The sequence below is a fragment of the Gopherus evgoodei genome, chromosome 1 (genome assembly GCF_007399415.2).
Source record: "Gopherus evgoodei ecotype Sinaloan lineage chromosome 1, rGopEvg1_v1.p, whole genome shotgun sequence".
In the NCBI taxonomy this organism is placed as follows: Eukaryota; Metazoa; Chordata; order Testudines; family Testudinidae; genus Gopherus; species Gopherus evgoodei.
The window spans coordinates 147,076,370-147,103,120 of record NC_044322.1 but is presented as its reverse complement, the minus strand read 5'-3'; the positions used below and the strand labels follow the sequence as shown (position 1 = coordinate 147,103,120).

Sequence of the window (26,751 nt, the reverse complement as noted above, 5' to 3'; positions counted from 1 at the left end):
AATAGGTTTGAAAATATTATAATTTATGGCAGGTTTGCACATCACAAAAGACATTCAACATGAATGAAATCACTTTTGGGGGAAACTTTAAATTTTGGAATGTCCTGGCTTTTGTACACCTTAACATTGTAGTGCTGCTACATATTTGTAATCTGCGCCCAGACACACACTTCTGACTATTTGAATGTTTTTGGTATTTCATCAGCTTCAGGGTAGATCACTACAAAATGATATCAATTTACAAGTTGATCATTTGAATATTTTTTCTGACATTAATAATTTATCAAAAATATGAGATGATCTAGGAACCAATTCTGCATCCCTTTGCTTCAAATTGACTTCAGTAGATAGAAATTAAGGTATACACGGAATGCAGGTTTAGTTAAATAATAGAATGAAAACAACCATAAGCAAACACTCCAAGACTAACAAAAGTGGTTACCCACTGGAAGTAATCTAATATAGAAAATCAAAATTTCAGTTGAGATATTTGTGTGTTCTTTGTTGCAGGAGTTTGTATAAATTAGTGTCTTGTAAAGTTTTCATTGTACAATTTTATGACTTCAAGACAAAGATTAAGAAGAAAAAGTTCAAGCATTTATCAAGGATGACAGCCAAAATCTACTGTCACGACTAGTACTGAAGCTCCTTTATTCCTATCACATATCAATATGCAAATAGCTTGAAAATGCCTTGACTCAACTCATCTTTAAAAGTCATATGAAAAGTGTATAAGTCTTTAGCAATCCAGGTGGAGGCAAAAATTGTCAGTATTTGCTTTGGTGTATTAATCTATTCATTCACAATTGAGTGGGCCTATACTAAGTTACATCATATCGTTTATTATTTCTAGTGGTATTGCTTTTAATGTGCTTGAATCTGTTCCTGATTTACAGAATTGCATGACATAAACCAAAATCACCTGAACAGCATATCTAAAAATTCTATTCTAGAAGGGTCTACAATCACTAAACAAATACAGCCACAAATACAAGCTACCATTTCAATTGCAATAAAGCTATTCCAAAATAAAAATCCAAAGAAAATACTGTCCTTGCCCCCCGCCCCATCTTGCGAGGATATATTACATTCTATGTAATTGAGAATAACTTAAATACAAAAAACCCCTTCTCCTTTTAGAAAATAAGTCATCAGATTGTCTATATGTCTTCAATTAATCCATAGCCTGCTGCATTTTTTCAGTCAAAGGAATGTAGCAGAAAGCTGTCCATAGATATTTGTAGAAACTGCAGAGTTAAAGATATTCCATTTTGTTGTTGTTGCTGACTTTGAAACCCTATTAACCACTGTGTCCAGAAAGGAATGAAACAACTTCTTACTGTATATTTTCCAAGTCACAAACATGCTTTACATACAAATTTGTAACCACAACATCAAACCTAATGGAAAAAGGGAGAAAATCTACTTACCTGAGCCCCTTTTGGTCACAACTTTCAAGCTCTGAGTAAGAGTAGCATACAAGAGAATCAAGTGTGGAATAGGAGCTTTCATCTTCCAGCTCTTAAAGGCTGCTCCCTAAAGCACCAAAAAAAAATAATAAATAATATATATATATATATATCCTGTAAGAATATTAAAAAGCTTCATTTTTATGTTTTTGCTGAAATATATTTTTAGTAACTAAATCATAAAAAAGAAACTGTAGAAGCGTGACCTCAGTTCTACTCGTGCTAAGATGCTGGGCTGGAACTAAATACAATTAAAAAACAGATCTGAACTCACTGTAATACCAGAAAGTTTATTTCTTTTTCTTTTTTTTAGGTTTAGCTCTGGAGCCTCAATACCATTGTAAGGGGCAAGATTTGTAATTTTGTCTGCCTCATGAAAATGCACCACATATATCAATGTACCTATTATATGCTGGGTCAAATTCTATGGAAATCAGTTTATGTCAGCAAAGAATTTGATCCTTTTACTGAATAGACAAAATAATGTTTTTTTTATTTCTTTTTCTCTTTAATTTTTGAAAACAAAGATAAAACATTCTGTTTATCACTAGGTCATTAACCTTTTACAGAAAAAAAATAATTTGCTTTAATTGACTCATTCTCATTGACTGATCAGAATTGTTACATCTAACACTAAAGAGTTAATAAAAAAACAGTCTGATCATCTTTCTGATAAAACTGTAAAAGGAATCTGTAAGAGGAACAGTTGAATAATCTCTTAGTCTAAAGTATACTGAGTAATTAGTTATGGGCGCAGTTGTGTAATGCCACTACTTTCAATAGGAGTCAGGAATACATAAGGATTGCAGGATTTGCCTACAATGTAATCACTATTCATCTCCTAGAGATCCACATTACAGGGGTTCTCTAGCTAATGGTTCATTCTTCCTCTCTATGGATTATGTATGCCTATGTACTCCCATTATTCCTAGACCCCAAAGAACATGATCTGGGGAGTGAGCAATATATTCGTGAGGGACAGAATGGGTTGGAAGACCTATTGCACTATTCATTCCCTCCCTCCTTGTAAACCAGTGTGGAATTCAATGGTTACCACCGCTTTGGGCACTCACCTTTTCATGGGGTGAATGGAGTTACCCTCAGTGGGTTAGCCCTCACAGGGCCAGGAACTAGCACTGAGGTAGAGGGTACCAATATAGATCTTAGGACCATACGCCACTATTTTTTAAAAATGGGATGAAGACCAAATCTCACCCCTACTCAACAACACCCATCTGTATACATGCCATGAGGAGCACTATACACAGCTTTGTCAGCTCAGGGGAAAGATCTGGCAATGGGGAGGAGCATTTTAATGATATAAAGGAAGGCCCCATCCTTGTTACTGTTGAAATCAATAGGATTTTGCATTGAACCTAAAGAGTAATACTTTCAAAAGTGCCTAAATGTTTTAGAAGCCAGTGTCCCACTTTCAGAAGTCACACCGAACGCCATTGACTTTCAGTGAGATTTAGATCCCTAAATGCCTAAGTCTTTTCTGAAAATGGGATTTGGGGTCCTAAGTCAGTCACTTGGGTGCTTTTGAAAATGTTACCCTAAATGTCATTATTACCTTAAAGCAGGTGGGAAAAACAGATAAGAAATGGGATAGATGTAGCCTAGCATATAGAAGGGCAGAATTTCTTAGATAAAGATGGCAGAACCTCATTGAAAATGTCACTGTCAATTCCTGTATAGTACAGTTTTACTTTTCAAGACATTTGGGAACTAAGAGCATCAAACCTGCAAAGGTATGATTATGACTTTATTAGAGATGAGAAAGCAGGAAAATGTGCCTTGACAGTCACGTTTTTGCGCCATCTCAGAAACTTAATGCTTATGTATTTATTATACAATTATGTCAAGTATTAATTCATTCATTTGCTCAGAAACAATTCTAATGGATTTACATTCTCAGGTGGGAGAAGGTCATTTATCATTAATCACCAGAAGTCACCAACAACCTTAGAAAGAGAAGGTATAAAAATTAGAAAAGAAGTCAAATTAACTAGCAGGGTGAAGAATTAAATGATAAAGCTGTCTGGATTTCTGTGAATAAGATTCAGCCTAATGCTAACTCTCAGCCACAGTTTTAGTTTCTAACACATGATTTTTGGTATTTAGAATGTTTTAAAAGGTAAAAATGAAGGCTAATTACCCAGAGGTGAATCAGAACAGATACATCTAAAGCACTGTGTCACATTGCACAGCAGGCCTGAGTCAAACATTTCTGAAACCAAAATCCCATTTCTGAGTCACTGCACTAACTGATGCTGCAGGAAATCCTGAAGCTGATATCTTCAGCCTCCAGGGTATCAGCAAGAGTCAGCCCCTCGCTCTGTGTGAGCCTAATAAATGCTGTCCAAAGAACTACAGGATTTTACTATGTACTGCAAGATCACCAAATGAATTCTAGCTGTGAAAACAGATCCAAGTACATTTTTCTTATAGCCATATGGCTGAAGAGAACATTTCTTATTGTTCATGCAATAATTTTAAAGTTTGAATCTAAGAAGACACCAGTAAATATAACAATATGAATGTGTGAGGGACTCAGTGGATCAAATTCCTCTTCTAACTTTGGCCCATTAACTTTTTAAAGTAAACAGACAATAAAATTTCACAGTCATTCAAAATCTTTCACCTGAATATTTCTAAGCTCATCTGAAATATTCGTTAACCCTCAAAAGACAGCTGTGATCCAGGTTCTAGCAAGTTTTACAGTAGATGCTTGGTAGCATCACCAGTATAATTAAACCTGCCACACAATTTCAATCACAAGACCTGTTTTCCACATACTTATCTCTTTCAAAAGTATCCCCCTGTGAAACTTCCCATACAGAGCATCTGCATAAAAAGTTCGACCAAAATACTGTTGGCTACTTTTGAGTGTGGCAGGGCCTGCAAAAATATACATGTAACTTTAAAATAATCCACCACATATTTTCAGAAGAGAGTAGAGAATACATAACCAAAGTCTAAAACAAGAAATTTGGCATGCATATGTCTACCATTGAGGAAAAGGCCTTTCTTGCTCTGCATGAGAAAGGTTTTGATTTAACAAAGAGCTGGTCATTCAAAAACAGCTTGCTTGAGCATGTGCAGTAGTACATTCTGCTAAATCTACAGGTGACTATATGTGAACAAGTGTATACTTGTTGGTTGAAAGAACTTCCATGCCAAAAAGATCCAAGGTGAATATCTTCAGAGTAAGGAAAAAGAACACCTTGGAAGAATCAGTGGAATTTGTAAGCTGTATGACTACCAGAGACTCTTGCTCTCTTTTTTTCAGAGAAGTGGAAATAACTAGCACTAATGGAACATTAATCTGTAAGATTAACCACTTCAAAAATAGGGAAATTCCAAAAGTTAAATTAGTGCCTTGTATATATTGTACATGGTATATTTTCTCTTCTTTTCCTTGTTGTTGCTTGGAAATTTCTCAGTAAAAGTTTTCATTGAAATATACCAATTTGTCAAAATTGAAGAGTTCCTTGGAAAAGTATCAATTTTGACTAGAGACAGGCAATTTTTTTTTTGGATGAATATTGTATTGGCTAAAAAAGGTAGTTTTGGTTCATCCACTACTATTTGTGAATTTGACATGAACTCAGTATATAGTTTTGGCCAAAAAAGCATTTTTTCAAGATGTGTCTACACTACCAGCCGGATCGGCAGGCAGCGATCGATCCAGCAGGGATCAATTTATCAAGTCTAGTATAGAAACGATAAATCTACTGCTGATTGCTCTCCTGTCAACTCTGGTACTCCACCAGAATGAGGAAAGCAAGCGGCGTTGACAGGAGAACATCAGCTGTTGACTTACCACAGCGAAGACTCTGCAATAAGTAGATCTAAGTATGTTGACTTCAGCTACGGTATTCATGTAGCTGAAGTTGCATATCTTAGATCAACCCCGGGCGGTAGTGTGGACAAGCCCTTAGATACAAAGGGACTATGAACTGCAGCTATGAATGACAATAAATAGTCAGCGAGCCAAAGAAAGTGAGTGAGACAGATTGTATAACCTGGTGGTTAAGACATTCACCTACGATGTGGGAAAGGCAAGTTAAATAGTAATTGGAACATGGAGTTAAACTATATTTACAAAGTGGAACAGGAGAATAACCTACACTAGAATATCCTATAGCCTAATGGCTAGGGCACTTACCTGCAATGTAAGACATGCAAGCTCAAATCCCTTCGCTGCGTTGCGGAGGAGGGTATTAAACTCAGGATCTTCCACAACCTAGGCAAACACCTAGCCATTAGGTTAAAGCTTAAAAGGGAGGTCTCTAGTACTACAACCATTTTGTGAATTTTGTTTTGGGTTGAATGACATGTTCCATTCAATCTGAAATGGATTTTGTCAATCCACTGAAATTTTTCTCAATTTTTGGATTTGGTTTATCTTGCACCATTTTTTCAGGTCAAGAATGAAATTTCTTGTTAAAACCAGAGAGAGAAACAGCCAGAAAGATAACTTGCCCAGAATAACTTATTGCTCAGTGGTTAGGACACTCACCTGGGATGTGATACATTCAGCTTCATGATTCTGCTCTGCCTGATCTGGAGTAGGAGATGTGAACCTGAGGAGTACCCTAGGCACCAGGGTATTGACTAGTCTGTGGAGGGTCTCGGTCTCATTTTGACATGAAAATTTTCAAAAGGTCTCAGTTTTGTTCTGGTGTGGAACTCCTAGTTAATTTAATATGTTATTTTAGGGTTGTAATGGAAAACACAAGTTTTAGAAGGTTAACTGCCTAAGAGTTCACAAGGCAATAAGCCCTTATTACCATGAACAAACTATTATATATATATCTTTTAAATGTAGTACACTATGGCATCTCTGAGCCTAGTACTGGAGGCATCCCACTTTGTGTGAAAGGAATATAATCACAGAACCACAGGGTTAAAAGATATTGCAAAGGTAATCTAGGCTAACTCCCAAATGCATTAACAATCATGGAAAGAATATTGTGTTCAAGTTCTAAAAATAAAATTGGTCCCCCTCCTGGTTGTTACAAAAACAGATTAATAAATGGTTTCCAGTCTCTCCCACAGCACTCTCTTGCTGCCAGTGTCTCTAATGACAACACTTCTGAGAAGGATGGATTCATCTAGCAGTAAGGCCATAAATGCCAATGGTAATTGTGAAATTAAGCAATGTTTCTCCCAATATAGTAATGCAGACATGGATTTCTTAACTTATAAGCTATTAGAGTGAGTGCAATCAGTGACTATGGAAAAAAAAAACACTGGTAAACTCAGAACCAGGATTATTTGGAGGCCCTACATCTGGCTAACTTCAGGCTTTGGGAGATCTCTCAGCTCTAAGGATTGCCTCCAAAACTCATAATTTTCAGCGGCTGATAATAAAGGTGACTTGACTGTGGGAATCACAAAAATGGAAATGAAGCTGAATAGTAGGACTGATCAAAAACTTTTAATCAGACCTATTTTTCTAGAGAAAAAGGAGCTCTAGACTAAACATTTATTAAAGTATCTTTTCTATGGCAGATTTTAAAACTTGTCAAACACCTGTTTTCAGTTTCTGGACAAAATATGAATATATTCAAATTTCTGCCTAAAATAATTTTTTCCAGGGAAAATTTAGATTAAAAATGTATTTTTGTTTTCTTTTCATTGAAATTTTCCATGGGGAAAACCATTTTTGAACAGTTCTTTCGAATGGAATAAATGAAAAACAATGAGAGGTGTCATGTGCCCAGGCTGGCTTCAAGAAAGACAGTTCCTCAGTCCCAATTTTAGTTGCACTCTCCTAAGCCTTAATCAAAGCTCACTGAAGTCTTTCCTTTGACCTCAGTGGGCTTTGGGTCAGCGCCCTAAAGTCAGACTCTATTCTTTGTCTGTTTTTTTTTAACTAACAATTTATTTAATGTCAATGTGTTTTCAAATGGCAGAGGAACCCAGATATGATAATGGGTCAGCCACAACAGGAAAATCTCAGGATTGTCAATCTCCCTCTGCAGGCAGAGAAATACGCCAGGAAGCAACTATACTTTTCTGTTCAGTATTGATGGCTTGTCTATTGCTCAACCAGGCTTGCTCTAGAGCACTTACTACAGAGTAATGAATTTGCAGGGGGACAGCACAGCCAGAAGACTTAAATAAAAAGTCCTTTAGCAATGCTGTTCAGCAACATGAAGTTTTTATGTAGCTCTTTGGAAGTCCCTGAGCAGCACATCATCAGTCTTCTTGGAAGTGTTGCAAGAATCACTTTACAATACATATGGGCACTATTAAATTAGTACCTTTGATTTCTATACAATAATTACTTCCACGCAGTATGACCCTTCCTAATATGCTATTAACACAATAACAAATTAGAACCATCATGATCTCAAAAACAGGTGTCAATTCATTTTCATGACCTACTACATTAGCATCCTGGAACAGATGAAGAGTATTGACGGCATTAAAAATGTCAGAGAAAAACAGATCTGTTTCAAAGAACAAGGACTATAGACTCATAGACATTAAGGTCAGAAGGGACCATTATGATCATCTAGTCTGACCTCCTGCAAAATGCAGGCCACAGAATCTCATCAACCCACAAACAAACCTCTAACCTATGTCTGAGTTATTGAAGTCCTCAAATTGTGGTTTGAAGATCTCAAGCTGCATAGAATCCTCCAGCAAGAGACCTCTGCCTCATGCTACAGAGGAAGGCAAAAAACCTCGAGGGCCTCTGCCAATCTGCCCTGGAGGAAAATTCCTTCCTGACCCTAAATATGGTGATCAATTAAACCCTGAGCATATGGGCAAGACTCACCAGCCAGCACCCAGGAAAGAATTCTCTATAGTAACTCAGATCCCAACCCATCTAACATCCCATCACAGACCACTGGGCACACTTACCTGCTGATAATCAAAGATCAATTGCTAAATTAATTGCCAAAATTAGGCTATCCCATCATACCATCCCCTCCATAAATTTATCAAGCTTAGTCTTAAAGCCAGATATGTCTTTTGCCCCCACTACTCCCCTTGGAAGGCTGTTCCAGAACTTAACTCCTCTAATGGTTAGAAACCTTAATCTAATTTCAAGTCTAAACTTCCTAGTGTCCAGTATATATCTGTTTGTTCTTGTGTCCACGTTGGTACTAAGCTTAAATAATTCCTCTCCCTTCCTGATATTAATCCCTCTGATATATTTATAGAGAACAATCATATCCCCCCTCAACCTTCTTTTGGTTAGGCTAACCAAGCCAAACTCTTTGAGTCTCCTTTCATAAGACAGGTTTTCCATTCTTTGGATCATCCTAGTAGCCCATCTCTGAATCTGTTCCAGTTTGAATTCATCCTTCTTAAACATGGGAGACCAGAACTGCGCACAGTATTCCAGAGGAGGTCTCACCAGTGCCTTATATAACGATACTAACACTTCCTTATCTTTGCTGGAAATACCTCGCCTGATGCATAATAAAACTGCATTTGCTTTTTTAACTGCCATATCACATTGGCAGCTCATAGTCATCCTGTGATCAACCAATACTCCGAGGTCCTTCTCCTTCTCTGTTACTTCCAACTCATGTGTCCCCAATTTACAACTAAAATTCTTGTTATTAATCCTAAATGCATGAGCTTGCACTTTTCACTATTAAATTTCATCCTATTACTATTACTCCAGTTAACAAGGTCATCCAGATCTTCCCGTAGGATATCCCGGTCCTTCCTCTGTGTCAGCAATACCTCCCAGCTTTGTGTCATCCACAAACTTTATTAGCACATTCCCGCTTTTTGTGCCAAGGTCAGTAATAAGAAGTTTAAATAAGATTGGTCTCAAAACTGATCCCTGAGGAACTCCACTGGTAACCTCCTTCCAGCCTGACAGTTCACCTTTCAGTACGACCCATTGTAATCTCCCCTTTAACCAGTTCCTTATCCACCTTTCAATTTTCATATTGATCCCCATCTTTTCCAATTTAACTAATAATTCCCCATGTGGAACTGTGTCAAATGCCTTACTGAAATCGAGGTAAATTAGATCCACTGCGTTTCCTTTATCTAAAAAATTTGTCACCTTCTCAAAGAAGGAGATCAGGTTGGTTTGGCACGATCTACCTTTTGTAAAAACATGTTGTATTTTGTCCCAATTACCATTGACCTCAATGTCCTTAACTACTTTCTCCTTCAAATTTTTTTCCAAGATCTTACATACAACAGATGTCAAACTAACAGGCCTATAGTTACTTGGATCACTTTTTTCCCCTTTCTTAAAAATAGGAACTATGTTAGCAATTCTCCAGTCGTATGGTACAACTCCTGAGTTTATCGATTCATTAAAAATTCTTGCTAATGGTCTTGCAATTTCATGTGCCAGTTCCTTTAATATTCTTGGATGAAGATTATCTGGGCCCTCTGATTTTGTCCCATTAAGCTGTTCGAGTTTGGCTTCTACTTCGGATGTGGTAATAGCTACCTTCATATCCTCATTCCCATTTGTCATCCTTCCATTATCCCTAAGCTCCTCATTAACCTTATTAAAGACTGAGCAAAGTATTTATTTAGATATTGGGCCATGCCTAGATTATCCTTAACCTCCATTCCATCCTCAATGTTTAGCAGTCCCACTTCTTTCTTTATTTTCTTCTTATTTATATGGCTATAGAACCTTTTACTATTGGTTTTAATTCCCTTTGCAAGGTCCAACTCTACATGGCTTTTAGCCTCTCTCACTTCATCCCTACATGTTCTGACCTCAATAAAGGTAGCTTTCCTTTCTAATCCCTCCCATCTTCCACTCCTTGTAGGCTTTCTGTTTTTTATTAATCACCTCTCTCAGATGCTTGCTCATCCAGCTTGGTCTATAACTCCTGCCTATGATTTTTTCCCCTTTCTTGGGATGCAGGCTTCTGATAGTTTCTGCATCTTTGACTTGAAGTAATTCCAGGCCTCCTCCGCCTTTAGATCCACAAGTTCTTCAGTCCAATCCACTTCCCTAACTAATTTCCTTAATTCTTTAAAGTTAGCCCTTTTGAAATCAGAAACCCTAGTCTCAGATCTATTTTTGTTTATCGTTCCATCTAGTTTGAACTGAATTAGCTCATGATCACTTGAACCAAGGTTATCCCCTACAACCATTTCTTCTACGAGGTTCTCACTACTCACCAAAACCAAATCTAAAATGGCATCCCCTCTTGTTGGTTCTTCAACTACTTGGTGAAGAAATCCATCAGCTATCACATCCAGAAAAATCTGAGCCCTATTATTGTGACTAGCACTTGTCCTCCAGTCTATATCTTGGAAGTTAAAGTCTCTCAAGATCAAACAATTCCCATTAGTGTTTACTTCATTAAAAACATTAAAGAAGTCTCTATGACAGTAACCTTTTCAAAGGTTCCAAAAGTAAAAATCCTGAGAGGCCAAACTGAATCAAGGGGTCATAAGAGGCCAGAATCAAGTGCAATAGAAGGCAATACAGTAGAGTAACTCAGAGTTACGAACACCTTGGGAACGGAGGTTGTTCATAACTCTGAAATGTTTGTAACTCAGAACAAAATATTATAGATGTTATTTCAAAAGTTAACAACTAAACATTGACTTAATACAGCTTTGAAACTTTGCTATGCAGAAGAAAAATGCTGCTTTCCTTTTGTTTTGTTTTAGTAGTTTATATTTAATACAGTACTGTACTTTTTTTTTTTTTGGTCTCTGCTGCTGCCTGACTGAATACTTCTGGTTCCAAATGAGGTGTGTGGTTAAATGATAAGTTTGTAACTCTGGTGTTCATAACTCTAAGGTTCTGATGTACAAAGATTTGGATTCTTAAATCTTTGGATTTTTTTGCAAGTCATTCTTATCCTTCCATGTTTAACAGCACTCCTAAGCGTAAGAAAGCAGTGAAATTTACAGAGCAATAAAAAAGGATCTTATTGGTAAAGCACAAGAATAGTGTGATGTTGTGACAATGCTCCAAGAAGAAACAGACAACCAATTTGGCTGCTCAGTCTGCAAATAGGAATCTAGCAGAATAGATTTTGTGACTTTTGTGGGGGTTTCCACTCAATTGCATCATCACATTTGTGGCTGGAACTGACCCACATTACTGCCCTTTCTTGGATGTTCTCTCTTGATAATTTATACTTTTTCATTCATCTTCTTAAATATTTCCAATATCCTTTTTCAGAGAAGAAGGATCATAATAACAATTACTTACATTACAGTAGCACCCAAAAACCCAGGAGAGGGTCAACCCTAGTAATAGGCACTGTAAAGATGGCATCTCCCTCACACAATGAGCAAATTATTTGCTCATAAAAAATATGACAAATCTTCAATTCCAAAAATAAATTAAGATCTAAGTAGAGCTTTATAATTTATATGGCTATTTAAAAGGATTACACAATACAGTCAGCCTACATAGGGAATCACAAAACAGTTTGATGCCTGACTCAACATTTATTCTCTCAATCTTTGATTGATTGCATCAGACAATGATGTCAACATTGTATGTGAAGTTAAGGATGTTTGTTATGCACACATGCCATGTTTTCCGCATTGCTTACATTGATTAATGGATCCCTGACCGCTCTATTTAATGTATTTTAAATGTGGAAGCAGAAGACAAAGATTTTGGATGCTTTTGGACACTTGACCATTCTATTAAAGGCAGCAAACATTATTCAGCAGCAGTAGACAGCATAAGCCTGTGGAAAAAATCAGCTGTGGTAGGAAATTCAAAATAACTGGAATACTAGGCATTACATGCTAGAGTATCCTCTCAGCATTATTTCCCTACCATATAAACATTGAAAGTTAGATGCTCTCCCTCATTGCCACGAATTAGCATTTGATTACCAGTTTAGTGATGGATTAATAAGGGCAAGCTACAGCCAGGTGTGAAAGCTATGTGGCAAACTCCCCACTCCCATCTTGCATAGCCCCCGTCAGTTATGAATTTGGTTGTACTCGGGGGTAGCAGACTCTACAGAGCCACTACTACTTAGGAAAGCAAGTGGACAGGTGAGATGCTGCAACTTGATGATTATAGACTCAGCATACTAATGCACCAGCAAGAGGTAAAACTGGGAATTTTTTTTATTAATAATCTATTTGCATAAAAATGTAATTTCAGTTGACCCAACACTTCACAAATTTTACAAGTTTTTGCCTGAAAAAACATTTTGGATTAGGCAGTAATCATGGTGACCTTATAATTTTTAGTCCATTGATCAGGGCACTCATCTGGGATGGGGGAGACCCAGGTTCAATTCTCCCACCCTCTGTGCCTGATGTGGAGAATTATGTACTATTCTGGTTTGACTTGTTCTCACTCAGTCCTGTTGAAGCTGTTCCACTGGGTATAAATAATTCACTAGTCCTTGGATCAGATTAAGAGTGACTCAATAGTCTGGTGGTTAGAGCACTCTCTACATTCAAGTCTCTAAGCCAATTTATTTAATTTTTTTTTCAAAGTGGAACCGCTTCAACAGAAGAGATTGGGATATTCTGGGACAAGCCTTAGTCCAATGGCTAGGGCTTTTTCCTGCAATATAGGCGACTCAAATTCAATCTAAGAAATTTGGTAGCTTTGATGCAAATATAAGATTGCTGATGCCTCTATGAATGTCCTCATCTCATAACAATGAAGGAATACAAATCTGAACTACAAAGTGAATGTTGCAGAAACAAAGCTTCTAGTCTACAGTTTGCAGTACAATCTGCACACCTAATAAATGCCTGGCAAGAAAATACATGTGTTGGTGAAACTGCTTAATAATGGATTAAAAGGGAAAATTTGAAATCATACTTTCACCCACAAAGATAAACAATTCTGGCAATAAAATCTCAAACAAAAGTTTGAGACCATGTCAACGTGGCCTCAAGTCCTTCCTTAGAAAACTGTGTGTGTTCCTGTAATAGTTTGGGTGTGTAACAGAAAGGACATTTATTTTATCTATCCATGAAAGCTACACAACACCCATCTTTGTGGCATCTGAGCTCCTCACAAAATTATGACTTTACAAAAATGATTTACCAGTGTGAGCATCCTCAGCAAAATTGACAGTATGCCAATGCCCACGCTCCATGCAGTTCCCAACAGGAGTAGCATGCCCCCATTTCTCAATGTGGCACAGAACCACCAAGAAAATATCAATAAGCAGAAAACAAATTATTTAAATTAACTATTTTAAGTGCTAGGGGAAACTCTACTATATTTTAAAAAGTCAGTGTAGCCAGATTTGGAAATTTAATTTATTAAAACATACCATCTATCTGAATTTTATCCAGTTTCTATTCAGAATTCAGCTGCCATGTTGCTAGTAGTAATTATAACAGAAGAACCATGGGCAGATTAGCGAGGGTTAAATGTTTCAGATTTGGCTTGTTTGTTTAAACAGTATAAATGAATGAAGTTTCCTTTTCGGATTGGACTATAGAGAGAGAGTTCTGAAATATGTTAGCAACAAGATGATACTCTGATCCTTGTGTATTCCATTTTGTTGTTGCTGTGTATGATGGGACATGTGCCCATCCCGCTGGTAGAATGCAAATGAGTAAATGTTGCCAAGCAGGTGTACCTGCAGAACATGTTCCACCTGCAAAAGTGGAGCTTAAAAGAAAGGGAAACTGGGTTTGAGGGATAAGGGGGTAGATAGGTTGCCAGGGACTGCTAGTGAAATGTAGCAAGGGGAGCTCGGTCTTAGCCATTGGCTAATCTTGCCTGCCCCTCCTCCCACCTTGTTTGGGACACACTGACAGTACAAGGTTGCCACTGGCAAGGGGCCCTGGAAGGCTGCAGCAACTTAGGGAGCACTTCCGGGGACTAGAGACAAGTGAGATGTGGTGGGATTCTGAAAAGATCACCTGAAGCAAGCTGAACTCCTCCTGGGAACAATTAGATTTCCCAGGAGTGAGTTGATCCTGTAGAGGACCAAGGGCAAGAGATAAGACAACTACAGTCAAGTTCAGTCTGAGGGTTGGCTGAATAGAGACTGACAGTCATCTCTCTTCCTCCCACAGAGTAACTACCTTTTGGCTAGCTACCTGGGAAACAAAAAGTGTAATAGATTTGTGCTGGGCAGGCAGCTATGTGTATCTATGCACCTGCAGTGCAGCTGCAGAAAAGGCCACAGGTTAACTACTCTATACAAACAGATACCCATCTTAGGTACGAAAGATGCTTTAACAAAATTACATCTTTTATTTTCAAATGACTCACCTTGCTTCTTTCCTACAGTGGTATTGGAATGTTCAAAGATAAAATTCTAGATTAATTCTTGACCCCCCAAAAAATAATTAATTCATAACCTATGGTGTCTTGATTACTGCCATACCCTTCTCTCTGACCTTGCTAAATGTAATCTTATCCCACTGATATCTATTCAGAATGCTGCTGCAGAGATCATTTTCTTTGCCCATCATTTTGATCATGTCACTTTGCCTCAAATATAAGCTACTGATCTTCACTTTCAAGGCACTTCATGGCCTATCCCCACCCTACCTTGCATCTCTCATTCAGTATTAAGAAATAGGCTGCCTGCTTCTGATCGGCCTACAATGCCAGCCGCCATCACCCTCTTGATAAATTTTCAAACAATCACCTTTGTGCTTTTTCCCAAGCTGCTCCTCACACTTTGGAGGAACTCCCATAAACAGCCACAAATCCATTTCATTGTTTTCCTTCAAAATACTCCTTACTCTCCTTTGCCGTGATGCCTACAAAACACTTGACAACAGTTAGGCTGCTGGTATGCCGAGACCACAGCCTCTCATGCTGACTAGTACTGTTTCACTGTTTCTTTGTACTTCCTTGTATATATCTATCTGTTGGCTCTTGTTTTATATTTAGATTGTAAGCTCTTCGGGGTAGGGACCATCTGTTTGTACAATGCCTAACAGAGTGGTGTCCTGATCCATGACTGGGGCTTCTAAGTGCAACAGTAACAAGAAGAAGGAATTAGTTTCTAGAGCATTCAGTTCACAGAACACCATGTCCAATCCTTTCTTTGTGCCATGTAGGTTAGGTTACTTGTTTACCAGTTTTTATGGTTGATACTTGTATATTTTGGGCATTTAGACTCGATTTCATCCGTGCATCTAATGTCTTTCCTTCCTCTTTCATAGCTAAAGTGTTGAAATGGGTTCCTATTTTGTCTTGCATTTCACACTCAATGACCTCACTTAAAAGTTATGTCTTTCTTGTAACAATTTTAAAACTGTTGTGATAATTCTTTGTCTTCCTTAATATAACTTGTCAGCTCAAGCAATTGCCCTGTTAGTGTGTATCTCCTTCTTTTACATTAGCAAAGGGGATTCCTACACCTATCCAGAAACATTTTCTCACAACCTCTCCATTTAGCCTTTCCAGTCTATTTGTATTCAGTCTTTACAGCCTATGGTATTACTGAGTCAATCTCCTAAACAACACTCAGTTTTCCTTTTCTCTCAAATGCCCCCTCCTTTTTTTTTTTTTTTTTTTTTTTTTGCTTTATAATAGATTTTTAAAATAGCGACAATTTATCCTGGGCTATTACTATGAATCTATAGCCTCTCTTACACAGGAATATTAATATCAGGAGAGTTCCATGGTTTCTGGATATAGGATGATATTGAAAGTAGTTTGTGAAAATAAGAACTGGAGGAGATATACACACATACACACGTTGAAAATATTGAATTTCACCAGGCAATTGGGCATGATGGAGAGCTTCATGAGAGAACACATTTAAGGATTCTTAGTTTATGAGGTAGCACTGAGATTGAGGACACTAAAATGTATGGTATTATTTCTCAAATTCTCAAAGCTCATTTAGCTCCTAGTCAAATAGTTTTTGTATTCCCAGAACACATTGTACTATTAATTCCACTTTAAATGGGGAAACTGACTCTATTGTCTTGACTTTGACAGGTACCTTTATAATTATTCTACACTTCTGGATTCCAAGTGGGATATACAACATTCATTATTGGCCTATGGCTCACTGAAGTATAAAGTACTGAGGGTATATTTTTGTTTTGACCCTTGTTTAAAAAACTGGCAGCACATCAGTGATCAGGTTGAAAATGTGACTGCAGGAAAAATTCTCCCAAAGATATTAGATAATAAACTGGAATTTAAATAAAAACAACGAGGAGTCTGATGGCACCTTAAAGACTAACAGATGTATTTGGGCATAAACTTTCATGCCCTTAGATGCACTTGAAGAAGTGTTTGTTTTACCCACGAAAGCTTATGCCCAAATAAATCTGTTAGTCTTTAAGGTGACACTGGACTCCTCATTGTTTTGGTGAATACAGACTAAAACAGCTACCACTCTGGTACTTGGAATTTAAATGATATTGATTTAGTGTGAGCTTATTATCTATTGGATAACAGACTATTTTTTCCTGATTTTGTATGGATTTATTCTGTATAAATTGACTGAGGAAATGAGAAGCATTTTTTCCTATGTGTGGCCAGAGTAAATAAAACCTGACTCACATTTTCAAAATTGGATACCTAAATCTTGGCCCTGGGATACATATTTAGGCAAGTAAGTGGCTCAGTTTTGAGAAGCTCTGTTTTTAAAATCTGGACCTCTATCTGAATTTTTTCTTCATTAAGGTATCATTCAGCCAACTGTACCTACATAAAAAAAGATGTACTTAAGTTTAAACATATACTTATCTCCTATTAACTTTAAATGAGACTAAGAACCCATGAAGCACATACTTAGAGTGTTGTTGAATTTAGGCCTTGAAAGTCAGCGCTGATGTGTTTTCCCTCCTCCAGCTCCTTCACTTTCCTTTAGAACCATTTGCTTAGTGAGCCCACATAAAGCAACAATGTGTAAAATTTTGTTTTTCAGGAATATGTGGTTTTTATTTTATTTTATTTTGAACAATCCTTATTGATTATTATTTGATTTATTTTAAGACAGTAACAAAAAACAGCTCTGGAAACATAGTACAGTTACATGTAATGCTGATAGGACATAGAATACATATTGCAAAGATGTTCCTTTAAAGTAACCTTGCTGAACTAAGCTTTCATGTTTGCTTGTTCCAAAGTCATAACACAACCCTGCAACTGTTAGACTCTAATGATGGGACAATTCTTTATTTTCTATTTTCATAACCTGGATAAATGAAATCTTTACACTGAAAACAGGGGAATTTAAAACAGAAAATTGATGTGGCCACAACAATTATTTTAAATCTTCAGGAGGTTCACAATATCTAGCAAACTTTGGCAGATGACAGAATGTGCCTAATAGCATGCTAGCTGATTGTTAGTAAGATGATGTCTTTTGAATATATTCATCTGGCAGAAAGCCAACCAGGCATTTGAAGTTTACACTATTATAGACATAACTACTGCCTGATTAAGAAGTTAGTGTCCATGTGCTGAGCTCATCATAGCCAAACACAAGAGCCGTAACAGAGTTTAAGAATCCAAACAGAATTGCGTAAAGGAAGGACAAGCTAACCTTACCATTCAGAGACAAGAGCTTCCGTGTAATAGTTCAGAGAAAACAATTTATATACAAGGATTGTCATCATTTAATTAATTTGTAAATGATTCAAGCATCAGTGATTTCCAATGTCTAATAATTACCCTCTCAAGTTTTTGAAATTGTGAGGAGAAATAACTGTGAAACTAGTTTTGACTTTGAAAAATAAGTTCTTTGGAGATTGCACGCTAGGTGCAAGACACTAAATAACCATAATATATTCTATATATACACATGTATGTGGGCCTGGTGACCACGGAATACATTCCTTTACTTCCTCATCCATTGTATAAAAATGCATTTATCTTGTACCTTTGACCTTCTCAGCAAAACTCTGCACACTAATCTCACCCAGGCCTACTTCCAATATTTCAAATATGCAAGCAGCATTCAAATACCTATCATTTTTCTTTTTCCTTTCACAAATCAAATCTGCTGGGGGAAAAAAAACAAACCTTGGCCCTGATTCCCAAAATGTGCCAGCTGCTATTAGTGCAAGGACTTTAGTTCCATCTCAAAGAGTCAATAACTAATAATTTGACATTTGTAAAGACCTTTATGCAATTGAAGAGGGAAAATTCCAAGCTTACCAGTGAGGTATATTGTCCATTTCTAACCATGACAGGTAGATATCAGATGTTAAAGTTACAGTCTAATGTCTATAATTGCTACTTTAAAAACTTCAACCTTTCTCTCCAAAGCCTATCAATTCAAATGACAGTACATCAAAAGATAATATATAATTCAAATTAGGAAATAATATAGAATATATATAAATGTTTAACCAATTGGCGTGCAGGCTGCACAATCCTAACCTTTTCAATATTACACTGAGTATACAGGGTATTCCCCATGCTTTTGGAATTTTTCATAGATTGATGCTTAAGTTAGATTGTTACATTACAATTTTGGGAGTAGGAAAAAAACTGCAATTTTCAGAAAATATATTTTGTTTTCTTTTCCAGGGAATGACTGTAATGCCTGTAAGTTAGTAGTGCTATTAAACTAGAGATTTAAGCCTTTTTAACTATTCACAAAATAGATAGAAATAAAGGTAGCTTCCCATATGGTCACTGTCATAACATTTCTTCCCAGATCTGGACCTTAGCATCCAAAATATGGGTGTTAGCATGAAAACCTCCAAGCTTAGTTACCAGCTTGGACCTGGTAATTGCTGCCACCAGCCAGGAATTATACAGTGCCTAGCTCACTGTGGTTTCCCCCAAACCTTTCCTGGGGGACCCCCAAACTCAGATGCCTTGAGTCTTACAACAAAGAGAAATAACCCTCTCACCTTGTTTCCTTATTACTTCCTCCCAGGCTCCCCTCCCTGGACCACCCTAGGAGATTCCCTGCTTCCAGTCCTGGAAACACAAGTACCGAGAGATCTAATCTTTCTTCCCCCTCACCCAGAGGGTATGTAAAGTCAGGCTTAGTAAATCTAACACAAAGAGATTTTCCCCCTGACTTCTTCCTCCCACCAATTCCCTGGTGAGCTGCAGACTCAATTCCCTGGAGTCTCCACTAAAGAAAAACTCCAACAGGTCTTAAAAAGAAAGCTTTATATAAAAAGAAAGAAAAAGGACATAAAATATCTCTGTATTAAGGTGACAATATACAGGGTCAATTGCTTAAAGGAAAAAAATGAATAAACAGCCTTATCCAAAAGGAATACAATTTAAAACATTCCAGCAACTACACACATGTAAATACAAAAGGAAACAATATAAACCTATTGTCTTACTATCCTAGTACTTACAACTTGGAAACAGAAGATTAGAAAGCCAGGAGATAGAAAGATCACTCTCAGAGACGAGAAAAGGAACAGACCAAGAACAAAGAACTCACACCCAAAACTTCCCTCCACCCAGATTTGAAAAAGTCTTGTTTCCTGATTGGTCCTCTGGTCAGGTGTTTGGTTCCCTGTGTTAACCCTTTACAGGTAAAAGAACATTAACCCTTAGCTATCTGTTTATGACAGTCACCTGCTAAAAATCTCAGTTTTGACCACAAGGAATTCTCTCTTTTGGTAAATTCTTGTGCTCATTCTTTCCAAATCTGTAAAGTAGGGTATCAATAATAAAAATAAAAATAATAAAATATCCACATACACACTACAAACAGAAGCCCCAATTAGTAATACCTCTTTACCAATAAGTATAATGATACCTCGATCAAGTCAGTGTACATACCACACCAAACTTTCAGGATCTAAATTTCACTTCATTGAAGTTAAGAGGACTAGAATTTTACCCTCAGTCATTACCAGTGTGGACCAAATTTAAACAAGTAACCTAGAATTTAAACGTTCCATATTCCTACCAATCCTTTGAGTTATCTGGTTGTCTGCTTCTTTGTACCCTTTATGTGTTGGTGGAATTGTAAAAGAATAAGTTTTAAAAACGAATACACACATTTAAAAAAACTGTTCATTGATCTGTTCACGTGTATTCATCATGGAGAGTAACTGTAGTGCATGTTTAAGAGGCTGTTTAAGCAAATTTTTGAATTAAACGATTCTTATTCTCTTGCACAGGGGAAATTCACATGATGCTGAACGTACATAAAAAAAGAGAAACTAAACAGTTTTCATAGTAGCAGCCGTGTTAGTCTGTATCCGCAAAAAGAACAGGAGTACTTGTGGCACCTTAGAGACTAACAAATTTATTTGAGCATAAGTTTTCGTGGGCTACAGTTTATTCTTATGCTCAAATAAATTTGTTAGTCTCTAAGGTGCCACAAGTACTCCTGTTCTTTTTGCGGATACAGTCTCTAAACTAAATAGTGCATCCCAAAAGACAATATCAATTCTTATTGCCATAATGCCCAGGAGATTACACACCCGTGCATGCACACACATACACACACAGATACTCCAAATGCAAGACACAGTTAACTCCCATGGAAGTCAAAATTACACATGCAATTAGTTTTGCTCACAGCTGAATCCATACAGCCATCTAACTACTAACTACTAGACCAGAGGTGGGCAAACTATGGCCCGCGAGCCACATCCGGCAGCCTCCCCTGCAGCCATGCTGCCGTACGGGTAGCACTCTGGGTGGCGGAGCTGGGGACTCATACAGGGCAGTGTAGCAGGGTCTGACCGGGAGGTGCAGCTCCAGACATGCTGCTCTGAACGTCATGGTAAGAAGGCAAGGGGATTGGATTTGGGGCAGGAAGTTCTGGGGGGCAGTCAGGGGATGGGGAGCAGGGGGCAGTTGAATGGGGCAGAGTTTCAGGGGGGCAGGGGATGGGGAAGAGGAGGGATTGGATGGGGGTGGGGTTCTGGGGGGGCCTGTCAGGGGGTGAGGGTGTGGATAGGAGTCTTGGCAGTCAGGGGATAGGAAGCAAGGGGGATTGGATAAGGGGTGGTGTCCTGGGGGGGGGTTAGGAGACAAGGAGTGGGGGGGTTGGATGGGTGAGGGGTTCTGAGGGGGGCAGTCTGGGGGCAGAAAGTGGGAGGGGTGAATAGGGGGAAGGGGCCAGGCTGTTCGGGGGGTACAGCCTTCCCTTCCCAGCCCTCCATACAGTTTTGCACCCTGATGTGGCCCTTGGACCAAAAAGGTTGCCCACCGCTATACTAGACTATACCCACAAATCACGAACAAGGGTATGTCTACACTATGAAATTAGGTTGAATTTATAGACATTGATTTTTTAGAAATCATTTTTATATAGTCAATTGTGTGTGTCCCCGCACAAAATGCTCTAAGTGCATTAAGTCGGCGGACTGTGTCCACAGGCAGAGGCTAGCATCAACTTCCGGAGTGTTGCACTGTGGGTAGCTGTGGGTAGCTATCCCACAGTTCCTGCAGTCTCTGCTGCCCATTGGAATTCTGGGCTGAGATCCCAATGCCTGATGGGGCAAAAACAGTGTTGCAGGTAGTTCTGGGTACATGTCGTCAGGACCCCCCTCCCTACCTCCTTCTGTGAAAGCAACAGCAGACAATTGTTTCGTGCCTTTTATCTTGGGTTACCTGAGCAGACGCCATACCATGGCAAGAATGGAGCCTGCTCACTGTCACCATATGTCTCCTGGGTGCTGGCAGACGTGGGACTGCATTGCTACACAGCAGCAGCTCATTGCCTTTTGGCAGCAGATGGTACATTACGATTGGTAGCCATCGTCATCGTATTCTTGGGTGCTCTTTTAGCCGACCTTGGTGAGGTCGGTCATGGGCACCTGGGCAGACACGGAAGTGACTCAGCCAGGTCAATATAAACATATCCCAACAGACGTTGGGCTAGTCATTTCCTACTGTCTCAGTCCCTCCTCTATAATATGGGGATAATATTACTCTTCTCCCACCCTTTATCTTGTCTATTTGGAACTTATACTCTTTGGACAGGGATGCTCATATAAAGCCCCTGACAACAATAGGCCTCCAATAGGGCATGCTCTGGTCACACCCTCTATTGCCACCAAAACCACTCAGGTTCAACAAGTTAAATAAACTGCAGACTCTGGGTACTTAAGCTTTCTCCACCATCACCTTTACAGCTTTGTGTGGTAATACTGTTTACAACACCCCTTATACTATCAGCCTTTTCTCTGAGCTGCTGGTCTTCTGTTAGGACCTCCTCTGGATCTGGAAGCTGGTTTCAGTGACCAGGTCTGTGGCAGCCACCGAGGGGGCAGATCTCCTCGCGGACCCCCTGATACACAACCCCTATCTTGGTGTACAGGTAGTGGAGTCCCACTCAGTGTGTCACAATTTAGTCTTGTCAGGAAGCACTAGAATCTGAGACCTCCTGGACTATGATGAGGGGGAACTGGATGGATCCCCTGGCACTTGGCCAGCACACGGGGCTCTCATACTGCCCGACATGTACTTCAGGAGATAAAGGCAGCCTTGCTGCCTGCTGTTCTTGAATGGGTTCTGTGGGTGGGTGCTCCACATCTGCCCCTGCCTCTCCTAACCTTTTCATCGGTACCCTGTCTGACAAGCCGCCCCTGACCTCTCGGCTGCTCCCTCTGCCAACCCCACGCCAGCCTTACTTGCAGAGAATTTGTTTCAGAGACATGCCTGGAAATCAGCTGTACATGCTTATGCTCCTTACACTGAATTTTCTCACCCTCGTGTACCACCCTGACACTAAGTGAAGGGATGTCCTTCCACCTGTTGAGGGTGAGGAACCCCAGCGGGCCAACTTGTACTCCATGCTGGTCCCACAACCCACCAGACATATCAGGTGGTGGCTCCCTTCATGGAGCTGTGAGCACAGGCATGTACCTGGATCAGTTCACCTGCATCCCTGAAGCCTGTTGTTTTTGTGGCATGAGGGAGACATTGGTGTTCCAGGTTGCAGCACCTTTTTTGGCTCTTCCAGAACCTTCTCCTCAGGTTCTGGCTGTAATTTTCCCCGCACTTCCTGATTTATGCACATTCTATCCATGGCCCCACAAAGTCGCGAGACCTCCTTGTTAACCTCTTCCTGGCACTGGCCAAGGTGGCCATCCATTGCACCAGGAGGAGGATGCTGGAAGGGAAGGTGCTCTGCAACTGAGAGACCTACTTCCATTCCTACTTTCAGTCACATGTCCAGGCAGAATTTCTCTAGGCTGCATCCACTGGCTCCCTAGACACCTTTGAGGAGCAGGGTTCATGGCTCAGTGTTCCCCTCAGGTTCCCTGTTTATGACCCTGTGACTCTCACTCCTGATCCTCTTTGTCATTAGTTGTCCCCTGAATTTGCTTGAGTTCCTAGGATCTGTAGCTTAGGCAGGGGAGAGGACTTCAGATGTGGGTGCGCAGAACTCAGTAGTCCTCAGGACTATATATGAAGTAGAATATATATATTTAATAAATAATAATAGTCAAATAGTATTAGCTTCTCTTTAAGCAAAAAAATGGAAAATATAGAATTAACAGAGTCCAAGTGATAAAAAGAAACATTAATGAGGAGCCTTTCTAAGCAGACCGAGGAGTTTTTGGATATCACTCTGTTACATATATTGAGGGTAAATGGCAAGTCCTTGAACAACTGTTTGTGACCTTGCCTATTGGAATCCCCTATGTTATGATCAAATCAATAATTCATGCAAAGGTGAAGGGGAGCTAGCTGCTTTGTCTATGATTGCATCTTTATTTTTAAGAAGCACTGTAGTAGACAGGATTTTGGGGTTAATATTAATCTAATGAACTTCGAATACATTAGCAAGGAGTGGAGAGGAAGAGGCAGTAAATGTCCAAAGAAGCCAAGGGAATTTTAATGAAAGGCTAATGGATTTCACTTTTAAAATTACAGAAATGTGTATTGATTAACATCCCCAAAACAAAAAATTGTGTTTCCAAATATTTTTAACTTTTTGGAAATACAGTAAATCTGCAGAGAAAAAGGAGATTAGGGACTGAAAGGAAAACATCTATTAGATCCACTAGGAACAAAGGGAGGGATTAGAGAGTCCTGCAGGGAATCTCCATTATAGTGCATCATTTCCAGCAGGTTGTGCTCTATTATCTGCCGGATTGGGCTCTGCACTTTTCATCTGATGTTATGACATTTGTGTAAGGCATATTTTTGATTACAAAGAAGTAATAGTCCCCAGGAGGAAAGGCATCTTCATACCTATGGTAAGTCAGAGCAGAAGAGTTCTGATGGAGCTTTAAGAAAAATACGCCTGATTTAAACAAATAGATCAGCACTTCCTTTTATAATTAATTATTATTATTATAATTTGCTTTTTTTTTGCATACCTTAGAATTGTCTGAATAAGCAGGAAGAGGGAAAAGTTACTTAGTCAAGGAAAATGAAAGAAACGTTCAATTGATTTTATGATTATGAACATGGGTGCATTTTAATTCTTGCATTAATTTTCCTGTTATCCCAGATGTGTTTGAAAGAAAACTATGTTAGTCCTTCTGTGTCATTAAAAGAATTGACAAACCTATGTAACTTGTTCTTCTCTGCATCTTCAATTATTGCTCTGGTAAACTGGAGTTTTGAATAGACTTTGTGGAAAGCATCCAAAAGAAGCTGGGGAATGGGGTTTGGACTCAGAATCCTCTTTCTCCAGCCCCTTAGCCCTTATTTAGGGGAGAGCAGTGGAGTCCCAGAGTTGAGATCAGCTTGAGGGGGGAGGGGAGGAAGGGTTGACAATAGTCCTCCACCAATTGGATTGAATTAGGGAATGAAGGCTGACCTGCTCTATACAAGTTACTGTTGGATAGTTCCCAGATGAGCTAGATAAATAAAGCTGTAGCCTAGTAAACTATATCCCTTGTGCTTTGTCTTTCTTCTGGTGTCTCCAGGAAAACAGAGCCCAAAACATCAGAGCCAAAATATTCAGTAGCATACAGATGACCCACTTTATCAAAGATAGCTAACCACTTTGTCTTCAACTGATTGTTAGTCTCAGACTGTTTGAATACTTGGGGTGATTTTTGTAAAGAAGTGCTAGCTCAAATAACGGAGTCCTCTGAGTAGTCAGCAATCATTAAAGGTTTTCCAGTGTAAAGGCAGTATTCGTCTACAGTCTGTGCACACTACCTGGCAATAATAACTCATTTCTTCTCATGTTCAAAAAATACACAACTTTTCTCAAGCAAGCAAGGAACAATCAGCTAAAACAAAAATTGTCCAAGATTACACTTGCTGCTACATACAGTTTTAAGGGCATAGCAAAAGGATGGGTGAACTGAGAAGCCAATCTAATAAAATGAGCAAGGAAGATCAGTCTCAGTAGTGAAAATCCAACATTTCTTGCACAGGCTTATGAAAAAAATACAATACTCTGGGGGAATGTTGGCCTTTTCACAAGGTGTAATTTCCATGGCAGCACTAACAATAGCTGCTCATTTCAAATAATAGTTTCTAAAGAAACCTTGTTTTGTTCAGTCTCTTCTTTGCCAAAGGAGACAATAATTCCCTTAAGTATTTCAGCTTAACCCCGCCCCCCTAACTAACAACAGAGAAACAGAGCAAGACAACCTAGTGATGGAGCCAGTCCTACAGGAGTAGGAGATTTCTCCAGCAACAGTTGGGAGCAGCAGGACAAGGCACTTTCAAAGTCCTTGATCACCAGGGAACTGTTTGTTTTTTTTTATCATTTGAACTCTGTGTGTTATTTTCTGTCAGCTATTTGGTCCTCTGTTTGTTGCTACCTTTTCCTCCACCACCTTTTCACACATAATCCCTCCACATTCTTTCCCTCACCCTTAAACTCCTGCTCCCTCTTTCTTTCTCCCCCATCATTCCCACATCATATTTATTCACCATCCTGCAATTCTCCATCATACTACCACTGCCCTATCATAAAAATATGGGATCTGTACTTCAAAAAAAATAAAAGTTGTATGACCATGAGTATCCTCACTGTTTTACACACACTTGGGATGCCTTTTCCTATCATTTTCAGACTGTAAAATCTTCAAATAGGGACCATATCTACCTCTGTGCAGCACCAAGATCAATGGACACTGCTCTTGACTAATGCCTTTGGGTGCTATCATTGTACTGGTAAATAATAAAGTGAATTTCCACAATATCCTCTCTGCTTTCAGTTTTGTGGCAATTTAACCAGAAAGTGTTACTGGTTTATTTCTGTGTGTATCTCATCTCAAAGATAGGAGGAATGTTTGGTATTTGATTTGTCTCTCTCATACCACATTTGTACATTCCTCCTATCTTTGGGATGAGATACACACAGAAATAAACAGTAACACTTTCTGGTTAAATATATATAAAGGAAAGAGACCCTTTTAATGGGACAGAGGTGGATGGGGGGAAATCACCTGCTGATTATTTTTCCCAGACAGCCAACTGAGTATTAGCTTCATCTAAAGCTATCAGCTCTTGGCTGTTTAGAAACAAAAT

General features: G+C 38.8%; 1 protein-coding gene across 2 annotated transcripts in view; it reads right to left on the bottom strand.

The window, feature by feature from the left end:
- The window catches only part of IL1RAPL1 (interleukin 1 receptor accessory protein like 1), a 1,148,381-nt gene that overhangs the window by 1,029,919 nt on the left and 91,711 nt on the right, over positions 1-26,751 (bottom strand). For both annotated transcript variants that reach the window (XM_030575237.1, XM_030575247.1), the window contains exon 2: positions 1,431-1,536. In XM_030575237.1, coding sequence (XP_030431097.1) covers positions 1,431-1,512 — 82 coding nt within the window. In that variant the 5' untranslated portion in view covers positions 1,513-1,536. The remainder of the gene's footprint in view (positions 1-1,430; positions 1,537-26,751) is intronic.